We start from the raw sequence: 14,536 nt of genomic DNA on the forward strand, positions 1-14,536 counted from the left end.
TAGGCTTCCTTTGTGAGAAGGTTGCATGCTCACTCTTCAATAAGAGTAACTGGCACAAACATTTCCCCATTATTTTTTCCAGTAAAAACTGACACAAACCCTCTTTGTTGCTTCTGTATTTTTTTTGCTTTTTCTGTTCATATGCTAAATTGAAGGTTTGTTTTGTTTTGGGGTTTTTTTGGCTTTTGGGGGTTGGTTTGCATATTACTAGTGTTTTCCCTCAGGTTTTTTTTTGGTTTCTTTTGCAGGGCAATGGGGGTTAAGTGACTTGCCCAGGGTCACACAGCTAGTAAGTGTTAAGTGTCTGAGGCCGGATTTGAACTCAGGTACTCCTGACTCCAGGGCCAGTGCTCTATCCACTGCGCCATCTAGCTGCCCCCTTCCCTCAGTTTTTAAAAAAGCTTTTAAAGATGTATGTCTTCTCTCCAAATTCGTAACATGTATATAATGTTTATACTATTTTAAGAGAAATACAGTTTTAGTCTTAAAAAACCTGAGTATGTCCAGTTCCTGCCCAGCTTGCTTTAATGTATAAATTAAGTATACATTTGTAATCAGCAGCAGTAATTGTGTTCAACCAAGTTCTGTTACTTGATAGCAAACTCTTTGAGGTCAAGGATATGTGTCACTTGTCCTTTGTGTTTCTAAAGGTGAATATAAAAAGGCCTTTGAGAAATTGGTTCTCTTAAGCATATATTGACTAGCTCTTCTCCTATCCTCGGTTTCAATGATACTATTCATTTGCATAGAGAACCTGCAAAAAGGTCACTTGGTGACTTCACAGAGTCACAGAATGGGGCGGTGGGAAAGGCCTTCATAAACTACCCATGTAATCATGTTACATGTACCTGTTTTTTCAGAGGAGGAAGCTGAGGTCCAGAGAGGTGAGTAAGCCAAGATCTCATAGTTAGTGTCTCGATTCCTCCTGGAATTTTCAAATTAAGGAGGTTTCACTCTTATAGATAAAAAGCATTTGTTCCCACCACCATTTTCAGCATTCCTATGCCTACTGCTTTTCTAGTGTTAGAGATCTACTCCTTTTATAGCCTAGCATTGTCTGACCAACATAACTTTTCCAATAATAGCCTTAATATATTTCCGCCAGACCTTATTGTAATACTTGTAGAAAACCTTGGGGTAATTTTTTCCCCCCATTTGATTGCCTGCAGTGAAAGTTATAATATTGTTCCTATGGAAACTGCACATTATAATATGCCTTTTTTCCTGGAGCCAGTGAGGAACAACTGTTCCTCAAAGGTGGGTTACCCTCGGAATGTTTGAAAAAGAAAATTTACTTAAGAGAAGTGGAGGCATCTTATTGTAGTAGGAAAAGCACTGGACTGGGAGTCCAAGGACTTTTTGGCCCTGCTAACTAGCTACTTAACGAATGCTTGTGTAATTGAAGGCAAGAAGACCCCGTCACTTTCTGGTATTAGTTTCCCAAATCTATAAAGTGAAAAGGTTGGACTAGATCAGGGGTTCTTTTTTTTTTTTAAATTAATAAAGTATTTTATTTTTTTTCCGTTACATGTAAAGATAGTTCTCAACCTTTGTTTATACAAGCTTTATAATTTCAGATTTTTCTCCCTCCCTCCCCTCCCTCCCCCCCTCCCCTAGACAGTAGGTAATCTGATATAGGTTATATATATATATACACACATAATAACATTAATCCTATTTCTGCATTAGTCATGTTATAAGAGAAAAAAAATCAGAGCAATGATGGAAAACCTCAAAATAGAAAAAAAACAACAGCATCAAAAACAAAAGAAATAGTATGGTTCATTTAGCATCTATACTCCACAGTTTTGTTTTGTTTTTCTTGGATTTGGAGATCCTCTTCTATCACGAGTTCCCTGGAACTCTTCTGTGCCATTGCATTGGTGAGAAGAATATAGTCCATCACAGTAGATCAACACTCAATGTTGATGTTACTGTGTACAATGTTCTTCTAGTTCTGCTCATCTCACTCATCATCAGCCCACACAAGACCCTCCAGGTTTCTCTGAACTCCTCCTGCTCGTCGTTTCTTATAGCACAATTGTATTCCATTGTATTCATATACCACAACTTGTCCAGCCATTCCCCAATTGATGGGCACCCCCTCAACTTCCAATTCCTTGCTACCACGTAAAGAGCAGCTATAAATATTTTTGTACATGTGGGTCCCTTTCCCCCTTCCATGTAGATCAGGGGTTCTTAACCTGGGGACCACAGACACTAGATTTCAGGGGGTCTTTGAACTTGGATTGGAACTTTATTTTCCTTAACCTTTGGTTTTTTTTTATAGTCTGATGGAAGAATTTACCCAATCAGTGGTTCCATAGACTTCTCAGGTAGGCATTGTCAACCGTCTTGGTAACTTCTTCCCTTAAAATAGCTGAAGATGCTGAGAGAGGAGGAGAGCTTTAAAGTAGATCACTTTGTATTCTGCTGCTGAAACCATCAGATTAGACCCTCTTGACAGGACTCATTTACCCTGGAGTCAGTGACTAGGCTTTTGTAAGTCTTTTAAAATGTAAACACACTCTGTCGTCCTCTGTGGTTGAGCAGACAGTGCATGCTCACCTCTTTGGTTCTGTCCCAGTTTTCAGCCTCTTGGTCTGTATCTTTACAAGCTGGCCTGGCCCTAGGAGCAAGTGAGTAGGGGGCAGAATTCTTCAAAGTGACATTGCTGAGCGTAGCTTATGCTGAGGACAGTTTGTCTCTGAGGCTTCCTTTGGAGAAGGCCCGTGAAGAATAGCAGAGGGGCTGAGAAGGTGCCTTATTAGCTAGTGATTGTGTGTTTATAATGTCACATCGAGTTTGCTGATTTGGGGCAGAAAAAACTTTCCCTCTGCACGCTTGGCATCTTGGGTTAATTGCATAGCTGGATGAAATGTCAAACTTGATAGATTATTGGAGTTGTTATTTTTGTGGTTAAACAATAATGAAACTGTTGGGATGTTTGCAGAGAAACACTGCTGCCTGTGTCTGTACTTTGGACTAGAGAAAGTTTCGATTGTTGGGAAGCACTAGTCGTGCAAAAGGCCGCTTGTGTGACTCGTTGCACAGCTGTCCAAATGACTATTTCTCTCGAGGCCATTTGCACAAGCATGACCTAACGCTTTGGGAAACAATTTATGTTTCTGATTCCAAGAAAGGCCTAGGGTTAGCTTGTCTGGTCAGTTGGAAACTGTAGATAATGGAGAAAACAGCATCCTACGTTTAGTGATTGAATGGATCAAAGAAACTTGATGTTTTTCATTTTATATTTGAATCCCTAGCACGCAGTACAGAGCTTATTAATGGGATTGTCAGGAATAAGCATCTCTAAGATAAAATCTCCTTTAAAAAAGTTTAGCATTTTGTATACAGCCTGATGTTTTTTCCCCTCATATTAGGTCACTTAAGTATCTGCTGAGTATAACATTGTGTCAGATTGTACTTTGTAGTTTTTATTTGGTCACCGTGAACGATCATATAGCAGGAAGTATGTAGGGGAAGGACACAAGGACACTTTTATTTTTTTAAAGAAAAGAATATTTTGAGGGTTTAATTGAGAAAATTTAGTGATCCTGGATTCAGATATGTTGAAATTTGCTATTTGACATTGATATTTCATATGTTCAAAGAAGTCTTAAAATTTTTTTATTATGATTTGAAAAGTCTCTTTTATTCTCCCTTCCATAATAATGTATTTTGACACTGAAAAATATATAAAGCATTAGATTTATTCTGCACAGTTTATTCTACTCTAATTTGTTTTTCCAGGTGAGATTTTTCCTAGATGAAACTGCATTTTCTGGTTTGAATTGAGGGGAAGATTGCATCTGTAAAAAATCTGAGCAAATTTTGCAAAGGATGTTTACTAGAAAGTATCTTATATTAGGTCGGCACTTTAACATATTGTCGAGTTTTCATAGTCATGTGTGATAGTTATTTTTCAGCCTTTTAAAAAACATTTGATTCCATTTCATTGTATTAAACATGCTGTTATAGGTAGGCCAATCTGTATACAAATGAATATTTTAAAAATTATAATCATTGTGTATTTGTGTTATTATTGACACATAATGTTTCTTTTTTTGGTGGGGCAATGAGGGCTAAGTGACGTGCCCAGGGTCATACAGCTAGTAAGTGTCAAGTGTCTGAGGCAGGATTTGAACTCAGGTCCTCCTGAATTTAGAGCTGGTGCTTTATCCACTGCGCCACCTAGCTGCCCCTGACACATAATGTTTCATGGTAAGTTTCCTATTTCCAGGGTTTCTAGAATGAATTTGTTATTTGAACCTATATTATCCCAAAATGCTAAAAATCTAAAAAAATTTTTTTTTAATTTTCCAATGACCAGATTGAGTGTTGCTAGTATTAAAATGGCTTCACAGAAAAACGAGATAAGTGAGTTTAATTCTGAAAGCAATAGGCCATTATTGATGGGAAAGGCCAAAAGAGAAGTCCAAGTGGTTTGATTGGACACACCCAAGGGAGTAGGAGGTAGAGGCAAGTTAAGGATGCTAGGACAGCCTAATGATCCCCTCAGTGGGGCCAGGACTGACACCTCCAAACTAGGGCAGCCCTTTAACCCCCTCACAATGGGTGTGGGACTGACACCTCCAGACTTGGGTTAGCCCACCAAACCCCCCTTCACGCTGGGGTGGCCAACACTTCCAAAGTGGGATTGGGAAGGGATACCACCAGGGATGTCACCAGAGAGCCTCAGGCAGGATGGTCTTCAGGTCATAGCTGTAAGAAGGAATCTACGATGGACTCCTGAGAGGTTCATACTTGGAGGCAGCTCTTGGGTCAGGGCAGTTCCTGAATCAACGACAGTGTCATGGCCAGCTCCGGATCAGAGTGGCTCAGGTGTTTTTATAGGGTGGGGGACGGGTCCCAGCCAGGAAGGTCTGATTGGTTTCCCACTCCTGAGGTCACAGGCAGGGAAGTACCAATCACCTAGGAAACGGGAAGTTTCCAGCCTGGAGTGTTCCAAATATAGAGGTTTCCAGATCCGGTGGGACAGGGTATAGGAGTATGAAATAAACAGCCTATTGTACAAAGAGGGTCTGCTTCAGGAAAATCAGAGCTTTCTCCTAGCTCAGGGAGAATTAAGTGAACATGGTCATACTTTGTACTGGATGGATGTTGGGCATTTCACAATGGCTAGGCCTATTTTGGGATTCCATTTTACTGATTGTTTTTGTACTTTGATCGCATTTGGCTATTCTCTGCAATATTGAGTATCCATATCTTCTGTGGAGTTCTGTGTTTCCTGTCAATCCTACACAGGATAAATGCCCAACCCACTTGAGGGCCTTCTTTTAGACCTGCTGTGTATGATACTGGTGAGGTACATGCAGGCTGTCCATAAGTTATCCCTGACTTTTGTGGGTGACTGTCCTGTCTTGTTTTAGTTACACATCTTTCTATGCTTCTGTTATATGGAGTTCTTAATACAGCATTTACTTGTACATTACCTTTTGGGTAACTCCATTTTAAATCTTTGACTCCAGTATCCATGTCTTGGGGCACAGAATAGGGTCATCACCAGAACTTTCATATCGAATCATCACCAGCAGATTGCCCCCCTCTATTATCCCTTCTCACTAATCATCAGTTTCTCCCTGTATACTGGCTGCTTCCCAACTGCTTACAAACATCCCTATGTCTCCCCAGCCTCAAAACCCCCCCTCACTTGTCTCTTTCCCTTTTTGTGGCTAAACTCCTTGAGGAGGCAATCTTCAGTCAATGTCTCCACTTCCTTTTCTTTTACTCCTTTTTTTTTTTTTTAATTTTTGTAGGGCAGTGAGGGTTAAGTGACTTGCCCAGGATCACACAGCTAGTAACTGTCAAGTGTCTGAGACTGGCTTTGAACTCTGGTTGTCCTGAATCTAGGGCCGGTGATTTATCCACTGCGCCACCTAGCTGCCCCTGATATTCCCTTTTCTTTAGGTATCTGTGATTCTGGTCTCTTGTATGTTTCTATCTTCCTAACCACTTAGTCTTTTTTGCTGGATCTTCATCTAGATCACAGCAGCTTAACCACAGATTTTCCCTAGGGTTCTGTCCTGGGCTCTTTTCTCCCTCTCCATTTTTTCATTGGTGATATCATATCCTGTGGAACCCACTACTACTGGCTCGGTGGAGATGGTTCTAGATCTGGTTTTCCAGCTTTAACCTCTCTCCTCACCTCTAGTCCTGTACATCTTTTTTTTTTTTTTTTTTTTTTTTTTTTTTGCGGGGCAATGGGGGTTAAGTGACTTGCCCAGGGTCACACAGCTAGTAAGTGTTAAGTGTCTGAGGCCAGCTTTGAACTCAGGTACTCCTGAATCCAGGGCTGGTGCTTTAACCACTGCGCCATCTAGCTGCCCCTAGTCCTGTACATCTTACTGACTGTTGGACACTTCAAACTGGGACGTCCTATAGACATCTTAGAGTTAACCCACCCAAAAGAAAACGCTTTTTTTTTTTTTTTTTTTTTTGCGGGGCCATGGGGGTTAAGTGACAGCTAGTAAGTGTCAAGTGTCTCAGGCTGGATTTGAACTCTGGTCCTCCTGACTCTAGGGCCGGTGCTTTATCTACTGCACCACCTAGCTGCCCCCAAGCGCATTATTTTTACTCCTTAGCCTTCACCTTTTCTTAACATCTCTTATTGTTATGTATACCACCATCCTCCCAAATCTAGGTGTGTCATCTTCAGTTTCTCACTCTCTCATCCCTTTATTCCATCTGTTGCCAAGACCTGTCATTTCTACATTCGTAGCATCTCATGTACTCCCTTCACTCCTCTGACACTGCCACCACCCTGGTGAAGGCCCTTATCATCTTAAACCTAGACTGTTGAGATAGCCTTCTGAAGGTTGCTTTTTCTACCTTTTCTCTGCCCACGTCTCATCCTCCACTCAGCTGTCAACAAGTACAAGTCTGACCAGGTCATCTGCCTATTCAGTTGCCTCTAAGATCAGCTACAAAATCCTCTATCTGGTTTTTAAACCTCTCCATAATGGTTGCCCCTTCCTACCTTCCCAGTCTTCTCACACCTCCCCTTTTTCCCCTAACGTCCCACCATGTGTCTTTGATACAGTAACTCTGGCCTTTTGCTCTTCCTCAAACATGACACTGTCTCCCTGTTCTGGACATTTTCACTGCCAGTGCCCTATGCTTGCAATTACATCACCCTCATGATGTCATTGTTCTTCTTTGAGAATGAAGGATGAACAACTCCTCATTTTTTACTCCTAGATTCCCTGGCTTCCTTTAATTCTAACTGAAGTTCCACCTTATAGCCTTTCCTAGTCCTCCCTAATTTTAGTACCTTCCTTCGGAGATTATGTCCAGTTTACTCATCTTTTGTTTGCTCGTCATCACTAAGCCCCTCAAAAACAGGGAATGGTTTTTGTCACCTTCTATCCCTCATGCATAGCACAGTGCTTAGCACAGAGTTGGTGCCTTTATAAATAATGCCAGAATAAAATTGGTGTTTACAAGATGGGTTTTTGTTTCAGGGAGAAGCTTGGGGAGTGGGGTCCTTAAAGGCACTGTACAATTTTCCTAAGGTTTTGCAGAGCTTACTACATGAGATCCATAATCAACCCATAATCATTCAAAAGAGTTGAGCCTAGGCATATACACAGGGAAGACCAAGTGGATAAAGAATGCTTATCTAAATCGTTACAGATGGATGGTCCATCAGTCAGTCTATGTTGGGTAACGCTGTGGATTCAGAAGTGAACAGCAGTTGGAGTTAGACCTGGATTGCCTTTGGAAGGTTGTGCGATGCTTTTAATAACACCAAGCTTCTCCCATTAACAAAGACCCATTCTTTAAAGTCACTGTAATTGTAGTGCTTTTGTGTAAGCAGATAATAGTGGGAGATCATTTACTTTCAGATTTGTATTCTGTTGACATGAGCCAGGTCAATATGAGAAGCAAAACATGAACTTGATTTTATTTTGTGATCTTGGTCCTGTTTTGGAATATGTCTTGCTGTCTGTACGTCTATGCCCTAAGAAAGTACTGGGAAGGAAAGCATGTGGGAATAGTTATTTATTGTTTTTTTTTTTGGTGGGGCAGTGAGGGTTAAATGACTTGCCCAAGGTCACACAGCTAGAAAGTGTCAAGTGTCTGAGGCTGGATTAGAACTCAGGTCCTCCTGAATCCAGAGCCAGTGCTTTATCCACTGCGCCATCTAGCTGCCCCTGGGAATAGTTCTTAATGTTATTGTTCCCAGACCTCCTTCTCCCTCTCATTGTAAAAATTGTTACTGTGACAGTTGCTATAACTTTTATAAGAAAATTGTTTGCAGAAACCTGTCAGATGTGTGGCACCACAACTGGTGAGTACATCTTTCATGAGAAATTTGTCCTAGTGCTAAGATCCATTTGATTCCAAGCAGATCCTAGTTGGATTCTGAATTGAACTACTTAACTCTGGGTAGGCTCTGCCAGCTCCATTCTGGCCTAATTGGCACCAGGGTAACTTGGATAAAAATACCAAGGAGAGGGGAAGAATTCAGGTATTCTTGCAATTGAATTTTAAGTGTGTGGGCTAGAAAAGTAATCTTGTGGTGTTTTGTTTTTGTTTTGTTTTGTTTTTTTGCAGGGCAATGGGGGTTAAGTGACTTGCCCAGGGTCACACAGCTAGTAAGTGTCAGGTGTCTGAGGCCGGATTTGAACTCAGGTACTTCTCAATCCAGGGCCAGTGCTTTATCCACTGCGCTACCTAGCTGCCCTAGAAAAGTAATCTTGAAGTTTTTTTTTTTTCCTGGCCATTTCAGGTGCTACAAAATATAGGTTCGTTAGATTACTTCATAAAACTGGTAAAAATATAAGCTTTTTTTTTTGAGTTTTATTATGAAATGTTTAGCTCTTTATATAGTTCTAACACTGTAAACTTTTCTCTCAGTGCTTTCTCAAGCTATTTCTTTGAATGCATCCCCAAATAAACAAGAATGGGTCTAAAAAACTTCCCTTTGCTCAGCTTTAAAACTTAAATGGACTTCACTGAGTGGGCATTCCTTCTGAGCATTTGGTTCTTTTATATGAGGAAAGGAAAATGACTACTTTTAAAAGAGTTTTGAAGCACTCTTCTGAATTCATTTGGGTTTAAATAAACTCAAAGTTTATTTCCAAATAAAATGGAAAGCATTTTGAAGAACTCCTATATGTTAGTGTATTTTTCCATTTTATTATAAATAATGTAAGCCAGATTTTGTGATGTGAACTCTTGAAGAACCTCAGGGAGAGAGCAGTGTGCGCAGTAATCTTTAGAGAGCATACAGTCCTTGGGGAATTCATCTCATCAGCCATGTAGGTGGATGGAGTGTTTTCTTAAGTGCTCCTGAAACATGCAGTTTACTACTGATTCTGGAATTTCTCCTTCGGTCTGCTCTGCCTCTCCCATCACTTTGCTTGAATGCAACATTCATGCTGTATATCCTCATTCTTTTCTTTCCCTGTCCTGCAGAAACCAGTTTGAAGTTTAACTGTGAGTGAACAGGTAATCCAGTCTAATTGGTACAAACTGCCTGTCAAAATGAAACATTATGGGTAACTGTCAACAGAGGTTCAACTAGCTGAGGAATAGGGCAGAAGTAACTTGATCTTTGGCATTTTTAGTGGACATCATGGTGAAAATTCAGCTGGACAGACAGGTTAACTAACAGGATAAATAAAGGTGGGACAGTGCATGTACAGGGAGACAGCAGGATATCCAGTCGTTACGAGTTTGATCAAATTTCCAATCCTTCATGAGTTCTCTTCGTCTAGATTGCAAAGTTGCAGTTCAGAGTCATTCCACTGAGAGTTCTTACAGGGGAAGAGGGAATGACACTTCATTTTCCTGCCTCTAAATTTGTTCAGTGATAACAGAAGCTTTATCTCCTCTCATTCCTTCCCTCCCTTTTACACCCCCCCTCCCCCCTCCTTTGAGTTAGTGGCTCAGAAATAGCTTTGTGTTGGAAATGAATCACACTGAAAGTTCCCAAGAATGAGATGGGCTGCTCAAGATAATAGTTTGGTCAGATCCCTGAGTTCCTCATTCCTGTTGCTGTTGTCAGATCTCCATACTGTGTCCTTGTTAGTGTCGGGCTTTTCATTTCCTCTGTTTTTGACTTTTTCCACTTACTGATGTTTAGGGAACCTGGCCTGCTGGAGATGGGTGTTTAGCTTCAAATACTGATCTTGATAGCTATTGGTCATTAATCACCTGACTGCATATTTATGTCACCAAGGATTTCTTTCTTTGTTTTTTCTTTTGTGTGTGTGTGTGTATGTGTGGCAATTGGAGTTAAGTGACTTGCCCAGGGTCACACAGCTAGTAAGTGTCAGGTGTCTGAGGGCAGATTTGAACTCAGGTCCTCCTGACTCCAGGGCTCGTGCTCTATCCACTGCGCCACCTAGCTGCCCCCAGGGTTTCTTTAAAAACCAAAAATTGGAATGGTTCTGAGCAGCTGCCTCCATCCATGCACTAAGGCACCGCTTTCAGTTTCTTTGTATTGGAACCTTAGGCTTCTTGAGGTCCATTTGCCGAAAATGGAAGTGGCTCCTTAAAGATTAAAGGGACTGGCAATCTTTCTGGCCCCTGGATGGAACGATCCCTGCTATGGCGACAGGCTTTGTATCCCAGGAGAGGCCACTTTATACGTGGCTCTTTGCTTCCAGGGTTACAGTAAGCCTGTATTTGCTGATGTTGCAGTGATAAGTCAGCACTGGGGTGCTCTTAAGATACTCGAGCTGAAGCACACTGAGGTTTGAATTTCTAGGTAAAACTGGCACATCAGTAAGTCAAAAGCTCTTTTCCCCCTTTGTTTTAGTTGACTTAGAGTTAAGGAAGCTTTAATTTGCACAGTGGTAGAAATTACATTATGTGACATCCCAGGTACAAAAATGTCTTTGAGTAATAAGGCTTCATTTGACAGTTGAAATACTTACTAATATTTAGGATCATTGCCCCTGCTGGAACCTCCTAAAAAAGAATGGCTTGGGGGCAGCTAGATGGCGCAGTGGACAAAGCACTGGCCCTGGATTCAGGAGGACCTAAGCCTCAGACACTTGATACTTACTAGCTGTGAGACCCTGGGCAAGTCACTTAACCCCAATTGCCCTGCAAAAAAAAAAAAAAAAAGAATGGCCAGAGAATAGAAGAGTTGAATTTTATTAATTTTGTGGGTTAAGCCATTCTTTTTTTTTTTTTTGGTGGGGCAAGGAGGGTTAAGTGACTTGCCCAGGGTCTCACAGCTAGTAAGTTTCAAGTATCTGGGGCCAGATTTGAATTCAGGTCCTCCTGAATCCAGGGCCAGTGCTCTATCTACTGTGCCACCTAGCTGCCCCTTCCCTGGCCATTCTTAAGGGTCAGAGATGATCTATTTCTGGAATTCTGCTGTAGTAAGTAAAATCTAGCTTCATGTATGTAGTCTTTGTAAAAAACAGTTGAATTTTCCTATAGTGAAAGCACAAGGGGGTTTGGTGAATAAGGGAAAATAAGTCACTGGAAATGTCTGTCCCTGGGGAGTGATCTAAATGTGGACTAGCCCTTTTTGGTGCACCCCTGCCCCACCTCTGTGATTGATGCATATCATAATAGAAGGGTTTTTATATTCTATCCCATGTCATTCTTCTAGGGAGGACACACTCTCATATTTTAAAAGTAGAATAAATCTTCAAACACTAAAGATGAAAAGTTAGTAATATTTCATTTCAGAAGATGAGAGTTCATTAAATGAGAAAAGAAGAATGTCAGGGGAGAGTAAGGCAGCTTAGAAACAGCAAGTTATGCCCCGTGATAGTGTATGGTTTCTTGTGAGCATACAAAGATTGCCAAATAGATTAAATTCACTGTTTTCTTTGCTTATGGAGTGTTTCATAGCCCTGAGAACTGATGTATTTTGCTTCTCTTCTGACAACTACTTATTGTTTATAATCTAAAATACACGGGAAGAAAAGGGAACGTGGGTTGTGAAGAGCATTACATATTTCCTCTGGAGCACAACAACATGAGTATGTGTATATATAAACTTTAAACATATGTTGTGACCACCCATGAAAAATAAAACAACCTGTTATAAATTGCTGTTGGGTGGTAAATTACCTGTCTGAATTCTAAAATACTGTACTGAAAGAACTTCAAGTCTGAAGCTGAGTTTTGTTTTCTCCTACTCACTGACTTTCTGTATTTTCATGAAGTCTCAGGTGCCTGAAGGAATGGAATGTCTGGAATGTGGGAATAGTATATATTGGATGAAAATCAGTATTTGTTACATGGCAAAAACTAAGTCTCCTCCCTCCCTTACTCAAAGAAGATTATGGGGGCTGCTTGAACAAATTATTAATACTCAGTCATTTCAGTTGTGTCTGACTCTTTGTGACCCCGTTTGGGGTTTTCTTGGCAAAGATACTAGAGTAGTTTGCCATTTCCTTCTCCAGTTCTTTTAACAGATGAGGAAACTGAGGCAAACAAGGTAACTTGAACTTGCCCAGGGTCACACAGCTAGTAAGTCTGAGGCCAAATTTGAACTCAGGTTTTCCAGTTTCTAGGCCCTGCACTCTATTCACTGTGCCACCTAGTTCCCTCCTTGTACAAATGGTGTCATCCTTTTATCATTGTAGTGCCTTGAATGCAGGTGTTAAGGTCCAATTCCTAATAGGTTCCTGTAATACATAGCTTTATTCAGGAAACAAATTTGTTAATATCCAAGTGGCTCTAATAGTAAACAGCTTTGGAATGGGAGTTCTCATCTTCCCAGTTTCTAAATAATGAAAAGTATAGAAAACTGATGGCTCTTAGAAAATTCATGTTTATTTTTGTGTGGCACCACAGTTGACATCTGACCCTTTGAGTTTCCAATCCCTAAGGGATCCAGTTTTGCTTCATGTCCCAATAAAAAGAACTGAGAAGCCCTTGTTTCTCCTTTGTCTGTTTTCCCTGAAGTTGCTACAGTACTAGTCTTAACTCTGAGAGCTGTTTTACCCAGTTTCTTACCTTTTTGTTTAGATATGTGGCTCTCTTATCTTTGGCTACAGAACTATATTAGCAACATGGCATGTGAGATAACATTTTTCACCAAACACAACTAAAATAGACACACTACTCATCATTTTAAAACAATTAACAAATAAACTTTAGGGAGTCTTCTTAAGCAAAATACAACCATGTCTGTAAAGAAACAATTATGTATTTTACATTATGCTACAAAACCTTAATCATTTTGGCAAATACCCTACTTAAATAATGACATTAAAGAGAAACCAAGGAGTTTGGGGATAAAGAATCAAGTTGAATACAAATCCCCCGCCCCCCCATCCTTCCCCTCCTCACTGGTTCTGACAGAAGGCATGTATTCTGTATTGCTTTCTTTCCAGATGTGCTGTTATACAAAGTAGGAATTTCAAGTACTTTATATGGCACCAGTATATGCCAGCATGGGTGGAGAATTTAGTAAATATTAATGGATGATGATAAACTAGTAAAAACAATTTTAAATAAGCAAAACAAGAATGTAAATCCACCCTGCCCTCAAGGATTTTGGAAAGTGGGTATTGATATTTTTGCTTGAATTTCATGGCTATTTTTCCATCTTCTTGTTTTCTTTATTTGTTCAGCTAAAATAGTGGCAGGTAATTTCGTTTCTCTTTGCCTCACTGGAAACCTTTAGAGAAAGTTGCAGCTGATGGAATAGTTGAAGTGCTTCCATAATAATAAGCCAGGCTTTGTGTAGTTAAAGAAAATGGAGAGTAGAGACCTAGGGGGAGAGAAAAGAAATGAGCCAGGTTTGAATTGACAAATTCACCCGAATGATCTGACATGCCTGGGATGAATGGACAAATAAGTTCTCAGGGGCCAGTGACCCAGATGCAAAGTAACTTTCTTTATCCTCTTCCTTGGGAAATCATCAGAATTTACAAATAGGACAGTGGCTGGTAACCTAGCACTGTTGAATCTCCCCTGCAGTTCTCAGATGGAATTTCAGAAACTGCCCTCAGGGGCTCTCCGGAAAAGTGTCCCTGAGAGCGGGAGCCCTGGAGCAAGCAGTGCTGCCTATAGTGAGCGCTTTACTTCATCTGAGTCATTGGTTCTAAATTTTAAAAAGTCGGACTCAACTTGATCATCTTCTCTAGCTTGCAGAGGGCATCCAGAGGCTTTGGGTAAATTACAGTTTTGCTCGGCATGAGTCAGCACTTCTCAGAGTAAAGTTTGCACTGCTGCAGTATTGCTTGCCAAAGATGCATCCCCAGGAGGCACCATTCACTTTTCCTGAAAGCTGCTGCTGTTGGTTCCTGAGATGATCTCATCTGGAAATGACTCTGGGGTCCCCAGCTGCAGGAACTGGAGGAAGCTTGCTTTCTGCTTGGGCCATGTTCTGAAACAGGCAAAACCAGGTAAATGGGGCCTATGTCTTTGTAGTTCCTGGATCCAGTTTCAGGAAAAGTGAACTAGCTCATCAGTCCTAGTACCTTAGACCTTTCTCTTTCACAGTTAATACTAGGACTGAAGAAGTCTTGGAGGGAGGAAAGTTTAATTTTTACTTTTCAGTTCGCTTCTTAATTTTAGTCCATTTGGA

General features: G+C 40.7%; 1 protein-coding gene across 3 annotated transcripts in view; it reads left to right on the forward strand.

The window, feature by feature from the left end:
• The window catches only part of RFFL (ring finger and FYVE like domain containing E3 ubiquitin protein ligase), a 79,529-nt gene that overhangs the window by 17,155 nt on the left and 47,838 nt on the right, over positions 1–14,536 (forward strand). For 2 of the 3 annotated variants that reach the window (XM_043964117.1, XM_043964118.1), the window contains exon 1: positions 14,211–14,354. The exons of the other annotated variant lie outside the window; for it this stretch is intronic. In XM_043964117.1, the coding sequence (XP_043820052.1) occupies positions 14,258–14,354 (97 nt within the window). In that variant the 5' untranslated portion in view covers positions 14,211–14,257. Of the gene's footprint in view, positions 1–14,210; positions 14,355–14,536 lie in introns of those variants that run through there. 3 annotated transcript variants of the gene reach the window in all.

The sequence above is a fragment of the Dromiciops gliroides genome, chromosome 4, assembly GCF_019393635.1.
Source record: "Dromiciops gliroides isolate mDroGli1 chromosome 4, mDroGli1.pri, whole genome shotgun sequence".
Classification (NCBI taxonomy): Eukaryota; Metazoa; Chordata; class Mammalia; order Microbiotheria; family Microbiotheriidae; genus Dromiciops; species Dromiciops gliroides.